A 15,221-nucleotide genomic window follows, 5' to 3' on the forward strand; every position below is an offset into this window, starting at 1 on the left:
TGTTTATGGGAAAACTAATGACATAATAACAGTCCTGAAAACGTAAACTGAATATTCAAAGAAGGTGAGCAGGTGAAAAAGATATGATTGGTATAAAAATAAGGTAAATATGAATTGGCTAACAAATGTTTCTTATAATCATATCCGTTTCTAGTATTTGCATAAGATGGAACCCCTCAAATTAAAACGTTCGTGCAAAATTACATTTAAAAACCTTTGTGTTTGACCTTTATATAGCTATACATATAAGCATCCTTCATTTTATTACAGCTTTACGTATGGCGTAAGCTGTCCTATTACGTCAACAAAACATATGCACATTAATGTTAGATTGAGGCAAAAAACAACAACATACAATATGGCTGCCGATTAGTTATATTTTAATGGCAAACGAATAAAACTAGATTTTTTTTTTAAACCGATGTTTGTGTATATAAATTATTATAGGATTAGTGTTTGTATTGATGCACCTTTCATTATCATGGACACTTACACGGATAGCGAATGAATTATTGTTAATATATTTGATACTGTTTGATAACGATTAAGAGGGACTACATACAATTTTGTGACATACTATGGTTTGATTGAGTACATAATATTGAACTTTATAACATCAATATAAACCTTCCGAGAGGAACACATTTTCAGTTGTCAACATGTTTCCTATGTTCAAATGCATGTATACTGCTTGGGAAAAAAACTTTTTTTTATTTATAAGTGTATATTGAACACGTTTTCACGGTCACGTATACAATTTTAACCTCCATTAAGTTATCATTTAGATACGGCAACTACAATACTGATAATCTTTACTATTTTTCCGTGAATAATAACTTAAGTAAACAAAACGTATTATATGATTATGCAAACAGATCAAGTGTCGAGTTTATAGTTTAAGTTTTATTGTTCTCTGAAGGTCAAACATTGAAGGCATTATAAGTTCTAGAAAACAAAATGCTGTTGTTTTGTAAATTTATCGCTAAAGCCTCCGGTCAATACTATGTGAAAAACTACCAAAACAAGCTAAGTAGCCAAACGTTTAAACATAATAAAATAAACAAAATAATTTCACTTATAATATTCTTTGACAGTTGTAATGTTAGTAAAATGCAATGTTTTCATTAAACAAAATTTGATATAAAATGAATATGAAATTTTAAGGGTTATTCCAAAAAAAATTATTAACCGGATAAATAACTGAAGAATATCTGACCTAAGTATTTTGTATGAAAACCAGACTACCTTAAATATTAAATGCCGTATAAGTAGTAATGTTCGATCATTTTTTCAAAACTTTTTTTAAAGCCGACGCATTCACGTTTCACGTTTCATAAGGTCAGCACTCAAACAAATTAATTTCATTTGTATTTAAGTATGAGTTAAATGTTTCGTTTATCGATAGAACATGATACAACGTTCAAAGTAGAGCTTTATTTTTAAAACTTGTTTTTAAACCAATAACATAGAACTGCTCTATTTTCCAAAAAGCGTTATTAACGCTCCTGAAAAAAATACCTATTTTGATTTCGTCTTTCTAAATTCTAAACGGGCAAAAGTAGTACAAGAGTTTCTTTTATTTCTCTTAATGAAACTAATGCTTTGTACATTAGTCTCGATATTGCATGGAATATATCATAATACAAACTTTGTCTTGAAAGTGTAAAGTAAACGAAAGTAAAGCCGCGATCAATGATTTTCAGACATTACAGGAAACTTTATCCAATGTGTGCTTTAATATAAGTAAAGGATAAAACTTCCTTATAACATATTCTTTATTATCAATGTACGCATATTTGCGCAGGACTTTGAAACAATCAGTACTTAAGTCATATGGAATTGTTTTCTTTAACTTATAAGGGCATAGCTAGAGTTTACATCAAAACAATCAGACTGTATGCTTCAATGTTGTGAAATGGTTTACGGATGTTGCAAAAATAAAGCTGAACATTTACTCATTATCAAGGGATGAAGATTAGTCATACATATCGTTAAAATATTGGTTGCAAATGGAAGTTAAGCGTAATGGATAGCAAACAACAAAAGGAACGTTTCAATACAGTAATCTTCAAAGGAAAAAGGAAAACATATAGCTAAATGTATGAATTATGAGATAGTACATGACTTTTACTCCAATTCATAGTGAATTGAAAAATGACATTGTAGCAACATTTTGAGATGGTTGTCACCAAAAGCGTGAGCTAAACAGAAACAATGAAGCGAAACTTCTAGGAACTTTTGTCCGCTAGGACCACTATACATGGATACTCCACAGGTTGTCCCGGAAGGCAGAACCACAGCTGTTCTGGCAGTTGTGGTAATAACACTGAGTTCTATCATCCTTCCATTAGCGTGCATTCTCTCCGAGGTGACCAAACACGAACTGTCATTCGCCATTGTTTACTCTTGGAATATATGCTGGTTTATTATTTCCGTCGCAGCCATCGTCATCTTTGGTTATCTTGTTGTGCAACGGAGACAAGCGTATGTGACTCGACATGAAGAAATCGAGAGCCCTGTTTTGTTTCTTATACCAACTATAGCTATCGGTTTAGCCACTTCTTGCTCACAAATTTATTATTCGACCCGGACGTTTCCGTGCATAAGGCATGAGATTGGCTTGTTTTATAACCTAACGAAATATTTGTCCACGTTTTTCACAGGATGTTTCAGTTTAATTCAGACTGGTTTTATTACATTTGTTTACAAGTGGCAATGCACAAGTTTTTATTCCCGAATGCTGTTGGCCATGATTTTGTCCCAAAATATGTTCTTCTGCGTGAACAACGTTTTGGATGTTTTCAGAGCATCGAACACGGACTCCAACAATACGATTGTCTTGCAACAAAATAGCAATGACTCAAAATTGGATAACTTTCACAATATTCTTGTGTTTTCAACGTGTAACACAACCACGGAAGCTACAGACAGTGTCGCCAAATTTGTGTACAAGTATGTGTATTCATTCCAATTTGAGTACTGCATGTTTTCCCTTTGTTTTCTTCTGCAAATATGGAACATAATAATTCCGACACCACAGGAGTTTAACGCCAATGTCAGCGATGGAGAGGACGACGAATATAACGAACATTTGCCATTGTTAACGAATGAGAGCCTATCGTCAAGACATAAGTTTTCAAGAATGATGACTAACCTTTTGGGTTTCGTTTCACGACATTCATTTAAGTTCACTTCTGTATATGTTTCAATTTATTTTGCATTTAGGTTGTTTGTTGAAGTTGAAATTGCAGACTCCAAAAAACAAAGTTGAAAAAAAACATTGTATAGCTTCGAGAAGGCAAACTGTTATGTTCAGACTATCTATACTAACATTATGTGTGTTGTGCCTTTTTTTGGTTACTTAGTTCCTCGAAAGAATAATCCTTCAAGGTGGAAGTTTGACATATGTAATTCAATGCTGATTGTATGCGCCAGTGGCTTCCTCATACTGATTATATTTGAAACAATTGACAAAATATCCGTGTTACACAATCATGATAAAAAGAACATAGGAGAGAAGGTTATCTATCTTGTTAAGATTTTATTACATTATGTTGGCACTTATACTCAAAGCCAACGATTTAGTGGCAAACTCGCAAGTGACTGGACAACAACACCTTTATGTGAAAGGCATCCTTGTCTTCCTGTTTCTTGTAAATTTGGAGCACTCTATTTCTGACACATTTTTGACCGCCTCTCCTTTACAATACATCCAGGATATGCAAGATGACACATATGGACGCAGGAATTGGTGGCTGATAACAAGGATTCTTTTTCCTATTGTCATTTATTATCGCATTTTCTCAGCCCTTATGTGCCTTAAAGTGTACAAGAAAGCTCGGGATTGAAGTTACATATGCAATTAATTGGTTAAAGGCAGACGAATTAGTTTGATTTTTGATTCAATTAAAAGATATGGTAGTGAATTTGTTTTCGCCATATGAGGCTTTTATTGCCGAAAAATGAATATTGACCTATACTATATTAACTCGTTTATGCTTCTCATTTGGGCCCGAGAAAACAACTAGTCGCCAGCTTCAGCGGATCTCGTGGCCTAAGCAGAGCGTGCTTCCGTTGCAAAAAAACTGTGGGAAGCTAAAATGGAAAATAAACAATACCAGGAAATTAATTGTGAATTTGTCGCCAACAGTGCACCTTATTTTTTCCATATTATTTTCGAAAACATCTGTTATTATTTACAACAGAAAATAAAAATAATCTTTCTCCATACATAAAAGTATTTAATCTGCCTTTAAGCGTAATCACTGGGTTGTTATAACTTAGGGGTTAATACACGGTGTAGCCGGGCCGTTGAGTGATAATTGGCCCGAGTGACTCATAATGGCCGGAGACATAGTCGAGGGACATTATGAGCACGAGGGCCAATTTTCACTCAACGGCCCGGCTACACCGTGTATTAACCTCTTTAATACATATGTTTGTTTTTCTTATTTAGCAAGTTTTAAGTTTGCTTTTTAAAGTTTATCTGCAATCCAGTTGTGCAATCTCATTTCGCTCTGGCCTGACTACGATGAGATAACTCACTCTCAAATTAAATTTGCTTTTTATTATTAAGTTTTTGAGAGCGAGCCAAACAAGCAAACAACATTTTGTTGTCACTTTTATGTCCCTATTCCAATTTCAATTGATTACTTTGAAAATTCCACAACACGTCTATCCGAATTTTTCTGTAAGAATCACTGCCGTCTGTCTGTTCATGTCCTGAATAACTGAATTCAATTCAATAAACATGAACACTTAGCAAGTAGAACGACTGTTTGTACTTAAATAAACAAATACCTCGTATTAATGATGTCAACATGTATGGACAGTTGCTGTTTTTTAAGTAAATTCTATTTTACTGCTTGCTTTGTTTTCTTTTTTGAATGTCAACGCAGAATAAAAAACGCCGCCCTAACGGTCAACACTGGTTATCAAATACTAGCATATCTTCCTAAACTGCGTTCGCGTTGGCCTCCCTTTAGGATTTTAATAATAAATATGTTCAAGCAGATCAATACAATTTTATTTATTTAGTCAAGACATTATTTTGCAGTCGCCAAAATTGATTTTAAGGCGAAATTTGAATTCACGTGCGAATGTTCTACTGGCCGCAAAATAATAATCGAAAATCGGCCCGGGCCGCAAAACTGATAATCGCTGAGTCATGCAAATAATCGCTCAATCCCTGTACAAATGTGTTACTATATATAGTAACACATGTATTAATGTTTATTAAACTTATGGATTGTTTTACCCAGATATGATCAGCATCGTGCGATTTTGGACCTTTGGACATTAATTTGCTTTATTATTCTATTTGGTATTTGAAATAAATGACATTTCAGGACGTATTTCTGATAAAAATAATGTCTCACTTAAAATTCCTAAGATACGTGTTTATAAGTGAGACCATGTATTGCGTGTTTAAATGCAAAATTTGACGTCACGCATATGACGTTATTACAAAAGTACATTTTTGAAATGAAATGACTTGCAATATTAGTGTATCAATATTACAACTAGTTAATAATTTTATTTGTTTTCCAAACACAGAATCTTTCTTAAACAGTAATAAAGAGAAAAATAATGATTTAGTTTTGTATTTTCAAATCATTGGGCCGTTTTAAACACTGCCATGAGTAATGTAATGGTCATAAAAAGTAGAGATATACATATTAATTTTTATTTTGTTGCAAGTTTTATTCATGATTTCATTTGTAATAATTACACCCGACGAACAAAATCGTGCGATGCGGTCCACATGTGTTTTGTAAAATACTAGTGTTCCTTGTGTATTACTATATCTTTAACGTATACGAATTATGAAATATTTAGTATAAATGTATGTATATCTGTTTTGTCTATTGATTTTGTAGCTTTCTGATGAGCAAAGTATGTCATCCTTTTATAATTGAAAATTGAATATAAGATAAATACAAACATATACATTTATTTATTTCTATTGAAAAAGAAATGCAACATTTTACCATTTAAGGTACAAACATGTAAGGCAATGTCCCACATATTATTTACTGAATCGATGTCTTATTTGGTTTGACATCCAGGTTTCTGAACATTTTTTAAACTGTTTGCAATTGTTTATACAATTGATGTATATTGTTGTTACGGCATTTAATAAATTTCCATTTTATGGTCGTTTGTTGACTACTTACTAGCTGGGGATATGAGAATCATAACCGTGCCTAGAGTAATTGATAAATGGTTTTAAGCCTGAATATTTGGGTAGACAAGCTTTTTCGGATAACTTGATCGTACCTTGGAAGATTAAGAACAGTTGACTGGCTTGTTTCATTCAATAAAATGTAATGTCTGTATGCGGTCGTGGAACACAAGAAGTCCGCTTCTTATTGTATAGAATTTGTTTTACCCTATTCTTGGATATCTACACATTGATGGTGGAACTGATTAGACTGATATGTTTCTTTTTTGTTATTATTGATAAGGACTGGGACAGGCAAACTACTAGTGGAATCCTAAGTGTCTTAATTGCCCGTACGTATGCAATAAGCTAGAAACATGTTACATATACTGATGTCGTAAATGATGAGATCGTAGCATTACGTGCGTGTATTGTCGAATAAATACAATCTGTCGATACAAGTTGGGAAAAGTGTGATGTTGAGTTCCCATTAACATTTATTGATATGTGTGTAATCAAATGTGAATGCAGTCGGTTGTTTTGTGAAGTTGTGTGTCTCTCATTAAGTGAACGTAAGGCATTAACAATATGCCTCTTAACAGTGCCTTTAACAATTACGTTACATGTTTGGAAACTGGAATTTTCCCTGTAGTTTATATGTTATATGCTGTTTTTATAAAATAAAGCACAATATTTCAGAAAAAATTCAAACATATACATAAAGCATTTATAAAACACGAAAAACATGCCAAAATGTTCTAACGTAGATTTATATTCACATTCATTTATAGTGAATTACTCTGAGGAAATCACCTCGTCATTTAGCCATCAGCAACTCAACATTATATCTATTTTGCACATCCAACTATTCTCTATCATACTCCAATCCAGCTTGTTTCCATCGTCGAAAGTGTTGCTGTTCAGGTTTTATTCGGATGTAGGACTCAGTGGTAGTGCACGACAGTAGCTTGTAAAAATCTCTCTGTAAGCCTTTGCAAATTGTTTGTTTGTACAAAAGTAGATCACCCAGTTTAATGACGGATGTAAATGTGCAAACGTCGTGATGTATATGTGTACTTCATGCGGAAAGGTGTCTTTGGTGTCCACCACTATAAGCAACGCATACGGTGCCCAACACGTGACAAAAACAGCATAGATGATAAATAATGTCTTCGCGAGTTGAACACTTTTCAACTGTGTCATGTTTCCAATTGAGTGTATGCTGTTCTTGATTAACTTTTGTCTGTGAGCTCGTACGAACAAGTAGATTCTCAAATAGTTTATTCCAGTTATAATGGAGGGTATCCACACTAGAACTATCGAAAACACGATTGTATATGGGTACGTGGCCATTCTGTCCCAAATGCACTCCAGACTTTTCTGGTCAAAGCCATGGTCGCCTATACCTAGTGTGTTAAGAAGTACCAGTGCAGTTCCAACAAAGTAAACTGATACGCACATGGCGATACAGCTTTTCCTGGTAAAGATTTTGCTGTAAAAAGCATTTTCGCATATGAAGAAGTACCTGTTTATACTCATCATTGAAATCGTCATTAGTGATGTCACGCAGGATATCGTGCAAAGACTGGCGACGATCTTACACAGGTTAGGTATATTTTCAAAGAATTGTTCTCCCTCTATTTTAGCTGAAAAATATAAACGATATGGCACTTAGAGTTGATAGTCAAAAGACAGACAGACGGACGGACGGACGGACGGACATACAGACAGACAGAAGGACGAGACGGACAGACGGACGGACGGACGGACAGAAACGACATTCAACCAGTTGACATACAATTGTATGTTTCAGTGTAAGATCTCAATATGCTTCACCCAGTGAGCACCAAACGCTATATTGCATGAGCGGTGTAGTCAGGATTAGTATATTTACTGTTTGTGGTCGAGTGGTGAAATATTTTGTGATCTTACACAAGTGTTTTATCCTCCTATTTCACGTCTAAAACGGTTTTAAAATGTCATTAAGAAGCGCGCTAAATTGTATGCGAACTTCATCATTTCGGGATTGGAATTGTGTATAAGCCCTGTGCGCGCTGACGTTTGAATGAAGGTGAGAACGGGATTTTTTTTAAACATTTACTAATATCAAATTTATATGTTCACTGGTTTAAACAGTTAAGTATCAATTTAATAGCACTGATAAATTCCTATTAACCACAGTGAAGCATTTAATAAAAGTCAATCTTGCATAAGGCAATTATACGCCTAATTCACGAAACACCATAAGTTTAGTCTTATCAGTTTTTGTTTGATAGATTATCAAAATGGCTTTGAATTTCCTCAGTAACTTCGCCTACAATGACCATATTATCAGCTAAGTATAATAATTTTAAAACAATATATTTCATGTGTTACCTGATTTAATATCAATTTGTAAATACAACTCAAGGTCTTTTACGAATAAAGAAAACAGTTAAAGGGGACATATTTTGCCCTTTTTACAAACCAATAGCCTAACTAAGAAATCAGAATTTCTTCAAAGCACGTGTAATTCAAAATAATTTAAGTATAACTGGTTCCTTTTACGGATAACCCTATGTCTTAAACGGACATTTCATGCTTAATTTGAAACAGCGTGTGCCGTTTAAACATATAATATAAAAATGCAACATCAACTGTTCCACATTTACACTCGCGTGCTTAAGCAATTTTTGGGCGAGCGATTTTCCTTATGTTTTACAATTTAACTAAACATTCTCAGAATAAACATCGTATGAAGGATTTAATATATCTTTGACGTTTCACTGAAATATAACCAACTGTTTTGTTCTGTAATAATTAATATATATCTCATAGACTGAAAACCATCAACGTTTTCGAAACAGTTCAACCAACATGCAAGTAATGTAATGCAAATTACTCTATGCATCCATTCTCTTTCTTAGAATAAAGTTCATAAATTTAAAATGTAAGCTAAAACTCAAAGCAAGTGCTTGAACTGAAAATGTCATTTAATAAAAACATGACTGATCGATATACACACGTCGGATATGAGATCAAATATTTTGAAATACAAATACACGTTTTGAAACTAAGTTGGGATAAAACTTATAATTAGTACAAAAGATTACAATATATGGCAACACAAACGACCACATTAGTAATGATTCCAAGTAAAGAATTTGTGACATAAATCGCCAGTCATGGACGAACAAAGATCCAAAAATAAGCCACATGAAATAACACGACATGTCTAGCGAATCATAAATGCAATGCATAATTTAATCATGACAAATATTTACATTTGAGAAATAGAGGCCCCATAAGTATTTCATAAGACATTAAATATTAGATTACTCAAGAAAAACCGGTATCGTAGCACTTACCAATCGTTTAAATAAATATGTTTGCGTTTTCAGCTATTAAATGCCCGGTTACAATCTTGTTATCATTCATTATTATTTTCAATAAAACAGATTTAAATATAAAGATAAAGTTTAGTAATAAGTTAGAAGTTAATCAAAACCAAAAACAACAAGAAACAAAATACGACATTAATTATTTTGAAAGGCATAATTGTTTGTCACTAGTCCGGAAGTGTTAGTTTAACTTTTGTTTATAATAAACAAAGGAACTAGCATCACTAACACTAATATATTGTTTTATAAACGATGATACTGTTGTTTCACATTCGTACAAGATACAAGAAACAGGAATCTTTATTCAAAGATGGGTATACGATAACAAAAACTATGAGCTATTTTCCGACACGAATAACAAGCATACTTAACATAACAAGGAATTGGTGACTTCGAATGAAATAGATGATATTTCTTGATTTCAGTGTATGATCGTATCATCTTGATTTCAGTGTATAATCGTATTTTATTTCACGAGTGTCACAGAAAAAAATATTTTCATGAGTGGCGAAGCTTGATTCGCTTGTAGAAATGTCGCTTTTTAGGTAAAGACCACCGCACGGTTGTTGATCATTTTTAAATCCTTTTTTGTGTGTGTTCATAATTCTCATTGTTTTATAATAATGTTGGAAAATGTATAGCTAAAACAATTTTCGAATTTTCATATGATCAATTATCATTTTCTTCAAGAAATGGACATATTTATATTCTTCTGCACAACAAATATTTGTATTATAAATTTGAATAAAAAAATAAAACAAATTGAGACGTGGGTTTGGTGAAAAAATAAAATATGTTTGTTGATATGTGAATTTCCCGGAAAGTTCGTAAAAAACGTGTTCCAACGACAAACTCTTCGAAAATATAATTAAACGATGCAATAATTTAGTATTTATGTTAGTGCAGTTGTTTACATATGTAATTTGTTTTGCATAAAAGGATATATTCAAATATTCAGCTTCAAAGTTAAAAAAAATGTTTTAAAAAACAACAGGATTATCTAATAAAGAGAATTTGTTTATTTCCAAACATATGCTTATGTAAACTTATGCAACCTTTTATAAATGTCAAATTGTTTTAATTTTGATGACCAAAGGGAAGTATACTATAATGATTTTAAAGGTAGTTCTTAACGTTTATGTTTACTCCTTAGTTTGCAGTTGTTATTTGAAATTTCCTTTATCGTCAAAAGGCATGAAAGAAAAGCTATATAGTTTTAAATTGGTTACACATTGAAAACAAGTATTTACAAATGTCAATTCATTTTATGCAGCCAATTACAAAAAGTACATGTAAATTGGATTTAAGCAATGTATTTAATGATAACAATAACTAGTTGCGCTGGCTTTACGGCCAATCGCAACGTGCATGGTTCTGCTAGTTGACATACAAAATACCACGTATCAAAACACAAGTTTTATTAGTTTACTTTAGCTTACAATGTTAAACTTAATAAACCGGAACACCGGAACAAAATATATAGATAGTAACCAAGATAATACAAATGTATTAGACCATTTGCATATTCAATGCAACTCAACATTGTTTATTGCATAAAACATATATACATGTTCATGTCAATTACAACAAATGCAAATACATTCATTAAAGCAACAAAGAGTTTTAAAATAAGAGCACAACAATAATAAGGACAAAAAAGTTTTTAAAGATGTTTGCATTGTATGTAAACTTTGCCAGGTTAATTTGAGTTTTTCTCGAAGTTTCGGATAATAAATTGACATTTTTGTTTTGTTTTAAAAACGGAACCGTTCTCGAATATGAAAAAAGAGAACATATGCATTATCCATGAAAAAATATTTGTATCGTCTGATATAAACGGTAAATTCTTACCTAGTAAACTCATTGGGCCAGCTATCAATGTGACGTACATATCACTGAGAGCCAAGTTGGCGATGAACGTAGACTCCATTTTGTTACGTAACTCCGATTTCGTTGCAATAACGAACAGGATAAGAACGTTTCCGAAAGTTCCGGCCAACGACGCAACAGCTTGTATGATTATACACGAAACTGCAACATATGGTTGGGAAGTGAGGAATGCATGTCGTCCTAATGAACCATCCGATGCAGTGTTCATTTGAACGCTAACATTGGCGTATGTGATATTCTCCATTTTGACATCGGATTGCTTATTGATGAGTACGTGTATGGTTTCACAACTTCTTATATCTGGTCAACTCCATACCCATGTCCGAGGATGTCTTGTTGTTTCTATAGTACATTTTATGTTTACAGATTCTTTTTCACAAGATATGCAAAAGCGTTAATCTCTGTTCACAAATCCTAAAGGATCGCTTTTCATAGTAATGTTACTTTCTGAATTGACCAATTAACAGGGTTTTTATATGCATTTTACATAACGTTCAATATTTAACACGTTGTATGTTTTACAATAGACAGTGTGATTAATACCATCAGATATATATATGATATGCAATTATAGAGATACAGCTGCAAACAAACAAGTTAATGCTTCGTCATCAATATGTTTGTGCAATAAACCTAATGAAACCAATTACCGGACGTCATCTCGTGCGGAATCTGTAACAAACATTTTCCATTTTGATGCTGGAATCCTTATTAATAAGTGAGAATGTTGTGAGTTTTAACAACAACAACAATTACCTTTATTTGCCATGGTAACATTTGTTACAACAGGCTATAAAGCTCAATAAAGAATCGGTAAACAAGATGGTAATGAATATTTCGTTACAATATATTTGCTTAGATAGTTCTATGCTATCGAAGTGAAATTATTACACAATATAATAATGTTAACATGTGCACCTGAACTAAAGCTTCATAAAAGTATTTGCGGGTTCAGTGACATGGGTAAAATTTATTAAACAATTCATTTTAACATTTTTAAGTAAAATATTTTTTAGAGGAAATGTAGGATATTTATGGTATTAGTATTTTGTGCACGTAAGTAGTTGTCTTTAAAAACAGATTATTATACATACATCGTTCATTTTATTTGACAGTTTAAATACTGCTATGAAAACATAACGCTTTCGTGTAATCCGGCACAAATCGAAATCAATTATACGTCCTTTTCAGACTTTACGATACGATACGATATGTTTAATGCGTAAAACATTATAGAATGCTCATAGCATGTAAACAAGTGAATCAATCAATGTAGAGTAAGTAATGTGATTTCTAAATCAATACATTATGTTTGCCTGTATGAATGTTTTTAAATTAGGCGTTGTAGACGAATCCAAAAATCTAGGCACTGTGTTTAGTGCAAATAGTAATTTCAGTACGAATCAAAGCACTGAAGCAAGTAAAGGATTAAGGGCCATGAACAAATTGTTATTAAAGATAAAGCACTAAAGCACATTTGAAGGGGCTGTACTCCGTATAATGAAATAGCGAAAAAAGTGTCAAAAACCGACATAAACTTGGTATCGATGTGTACAATGCATTGAAACTTACTAACTAAAGTACCATATATTTACAATTAATTAATTCATCGCATTTTGTTCATTTTTTTTCATTAAAAATGATTACTAGGTACGTCTACCCCTAGTAGAATTAATTCCTTATGCGTGATTGGCTAGTCGATGTTATCACGTGATATTACCAAGTTAGGTATATAGCTTAAATATTCCATCTATTTATCGTAATCCTTCCTAGCAAGTGGATACAACACTGGAATGCAATTTTGGCGACACCAGTTCGAACCCGGTCTCCGAACTCATTTTTTTAATAGGAAACGAACTTTATAATCTTGCCACCTAAATAAGAGATATATATAGCTGTGTGAAGTTAGCTTAACATACGACATTGGACATTCAAAATCGAATGTTGTGCTGGCACGACATTGGACATTGGACATTCAAAAATGAATATCGTGCCAGCACGACATTGGACATTGAGATTTCGAATATGAATGTCGTGCTAGCACGACATTGTACATTGGACATTCAAAATCGAGTGTTGTACTGGCACGACATTGGACTTTTAGACATTCAAAATCGAATGTTGTGCTGGCACGACATTAGACATTGAACATTCAACAGTGAAAGTCGTGCTGGCACGACATTGGACATTGGACATTCAAAAATGAATGTCGTGCCAGCACGACATTGGACATTGGAATTTGGGATTTCGAATATGAATGTCGTGCTAGCATGACATTGGACATTGGAAATTGGGATTTTGAAAATGAAAGTCGTGCGAGCACGACATTGGACATTGGACAATCAAAAATGAATGTCGTGCCAGCACGACATTGGACATTGGACATCCAAAAATGAATGTCGTGCCAGTACGTCATTAAACATTTGACATTGGATTTCAATACTGATTGTCGTGCAAGCACGACATTGGACATTGGACATTCAAAATCGAATGTTGTGCTTGCACGACATTGGACATTGGACATTTAGAAATGAATGTCGTGCCAGCACGACATTGGACATTTGGATTTCGAAAATGAATGTCGTGCCAGAACGACATTGGACACTGGACATTCAAAATCGAATGTTGTGCTGGCACGACATTGGACATTGGGCATTCAAAATCGAAAGTCGTGCTGGCACGACATTGGATATTGGACATTCAAAAATGAATGTCGTGCCAGCACAACATTCGATTTTGAATGTCCAGTGTTTGGACATTGGACATTGGGATTTCAAAACTTAAAATCGTGCTAGCACGACATTGGACATTGGACATTCAAAATCAAATGTTGTTCTGGCACGACATTGGACATTGGACATTCAAAATCGAATGTTGTGCTGGCACGACATTGGACATTGGACATTCAAAAGTGGATGTCGTGCCAGCACGACATTGGACATTGGACATTGGACATTCAATAAAAATGGACATGGGGATTTCAAAAATGAATGTCGTGCTGGCACGACATTGGACATTGGACATTCAAAAACGAAAGTCGTGCTGGCACGACATTGGACATTCAAAATCGAAATGGCACAACATTGGACATTCAAAATACGTCGTGCTGGTTAGTTGTCTAGTTAATAAATATCAATTTTGGACCCATGATAGACAGAGACTTCGAATGATCCTTTAAGATAGATTTTAGCAATTCACGCGTCCATGAGCTGAATAATACGGGCCCAGTAATGTTGTCGAATTTACCTGTTTGGTTTATATTTGAATAATTAGTGAGCGCGATATTTATGAAATGTTGCAGATGTTAGCACCAATAAATTGAAATCCAAATTGAACATAAATATAGTCATTGTATACATAAAGGCAGTAGATATATCACTACATAATAATCCTTTACAATTGTTATTGTATAACCTTAATATGAATTATTGTTTGGTGGAACGCAATTTTGCAATCGATTGTGTTTTTTTTTCTTTTACTCATTAGTTGTGTTGATTGCTTTTATCGTTGATATACAGAATACGTCTTATTTCAATTTGGATAGTTTAAATCCATCAAAGGTGGACACCCTACTGAGAGCCGGAATATGTTCAGTAAAGGTGTTATATCATTATTGCTCAATATAATCCGCAGAAACAATAACGCTTTAACTAGCTCTTTCATTTCACATTTTATCATCAAAGACGTTTGTTTGAAAAATAACTTATACAAGGTTTGCATACTTTTAGAACCAATAAAAAAACTGATATTAAAAAGGAATACGCCATTTTATGTACAGATCTAAGTAA

At 33.3% G+C, this 15,221-nt stretch overlaps 1 protein-coding gene across 1 annotated transcript; it reads right to left on the minus strand.

The window, feature by feature from the left end:
* Positions 1-7,090: 7,090 nt before the first annotated feature.
* Positions 7,091-11,677, minus strand: LOC128223633 (melatonin receptor type 1A-like). Its single transcript, XM_052932908.1, has 2 exons — positions 11,395-11,677; positions 7,091-7,809 (listed from the first exon to the last, which is right to left on the minus strand). The coding sequence occupies exons 1-2, from the start codon at positions 11,675-11,677 to the stop codon at positions 7,091-7,093; spliced, it is 1,002 nt and encodes a 333-aa protein (XP_052788868.1).
* Between the last annotated feature and the right edge of the window lie 3,544 nt (positions 11,678-15,221).

This window comes from Mya arenaria, chromosome 17, assembly GCF_026914265.1.
Source record: "Mya arenaria isolate MELC-2E11 chromosome 17, ASM2691426v1".
NCBI classification, from domain to species: domain Eukaryota; kingdom Metazoa; phylum Mollusca; class Bivalvia; order Myida; family Myidae; genus Mya; species Mya arenaria.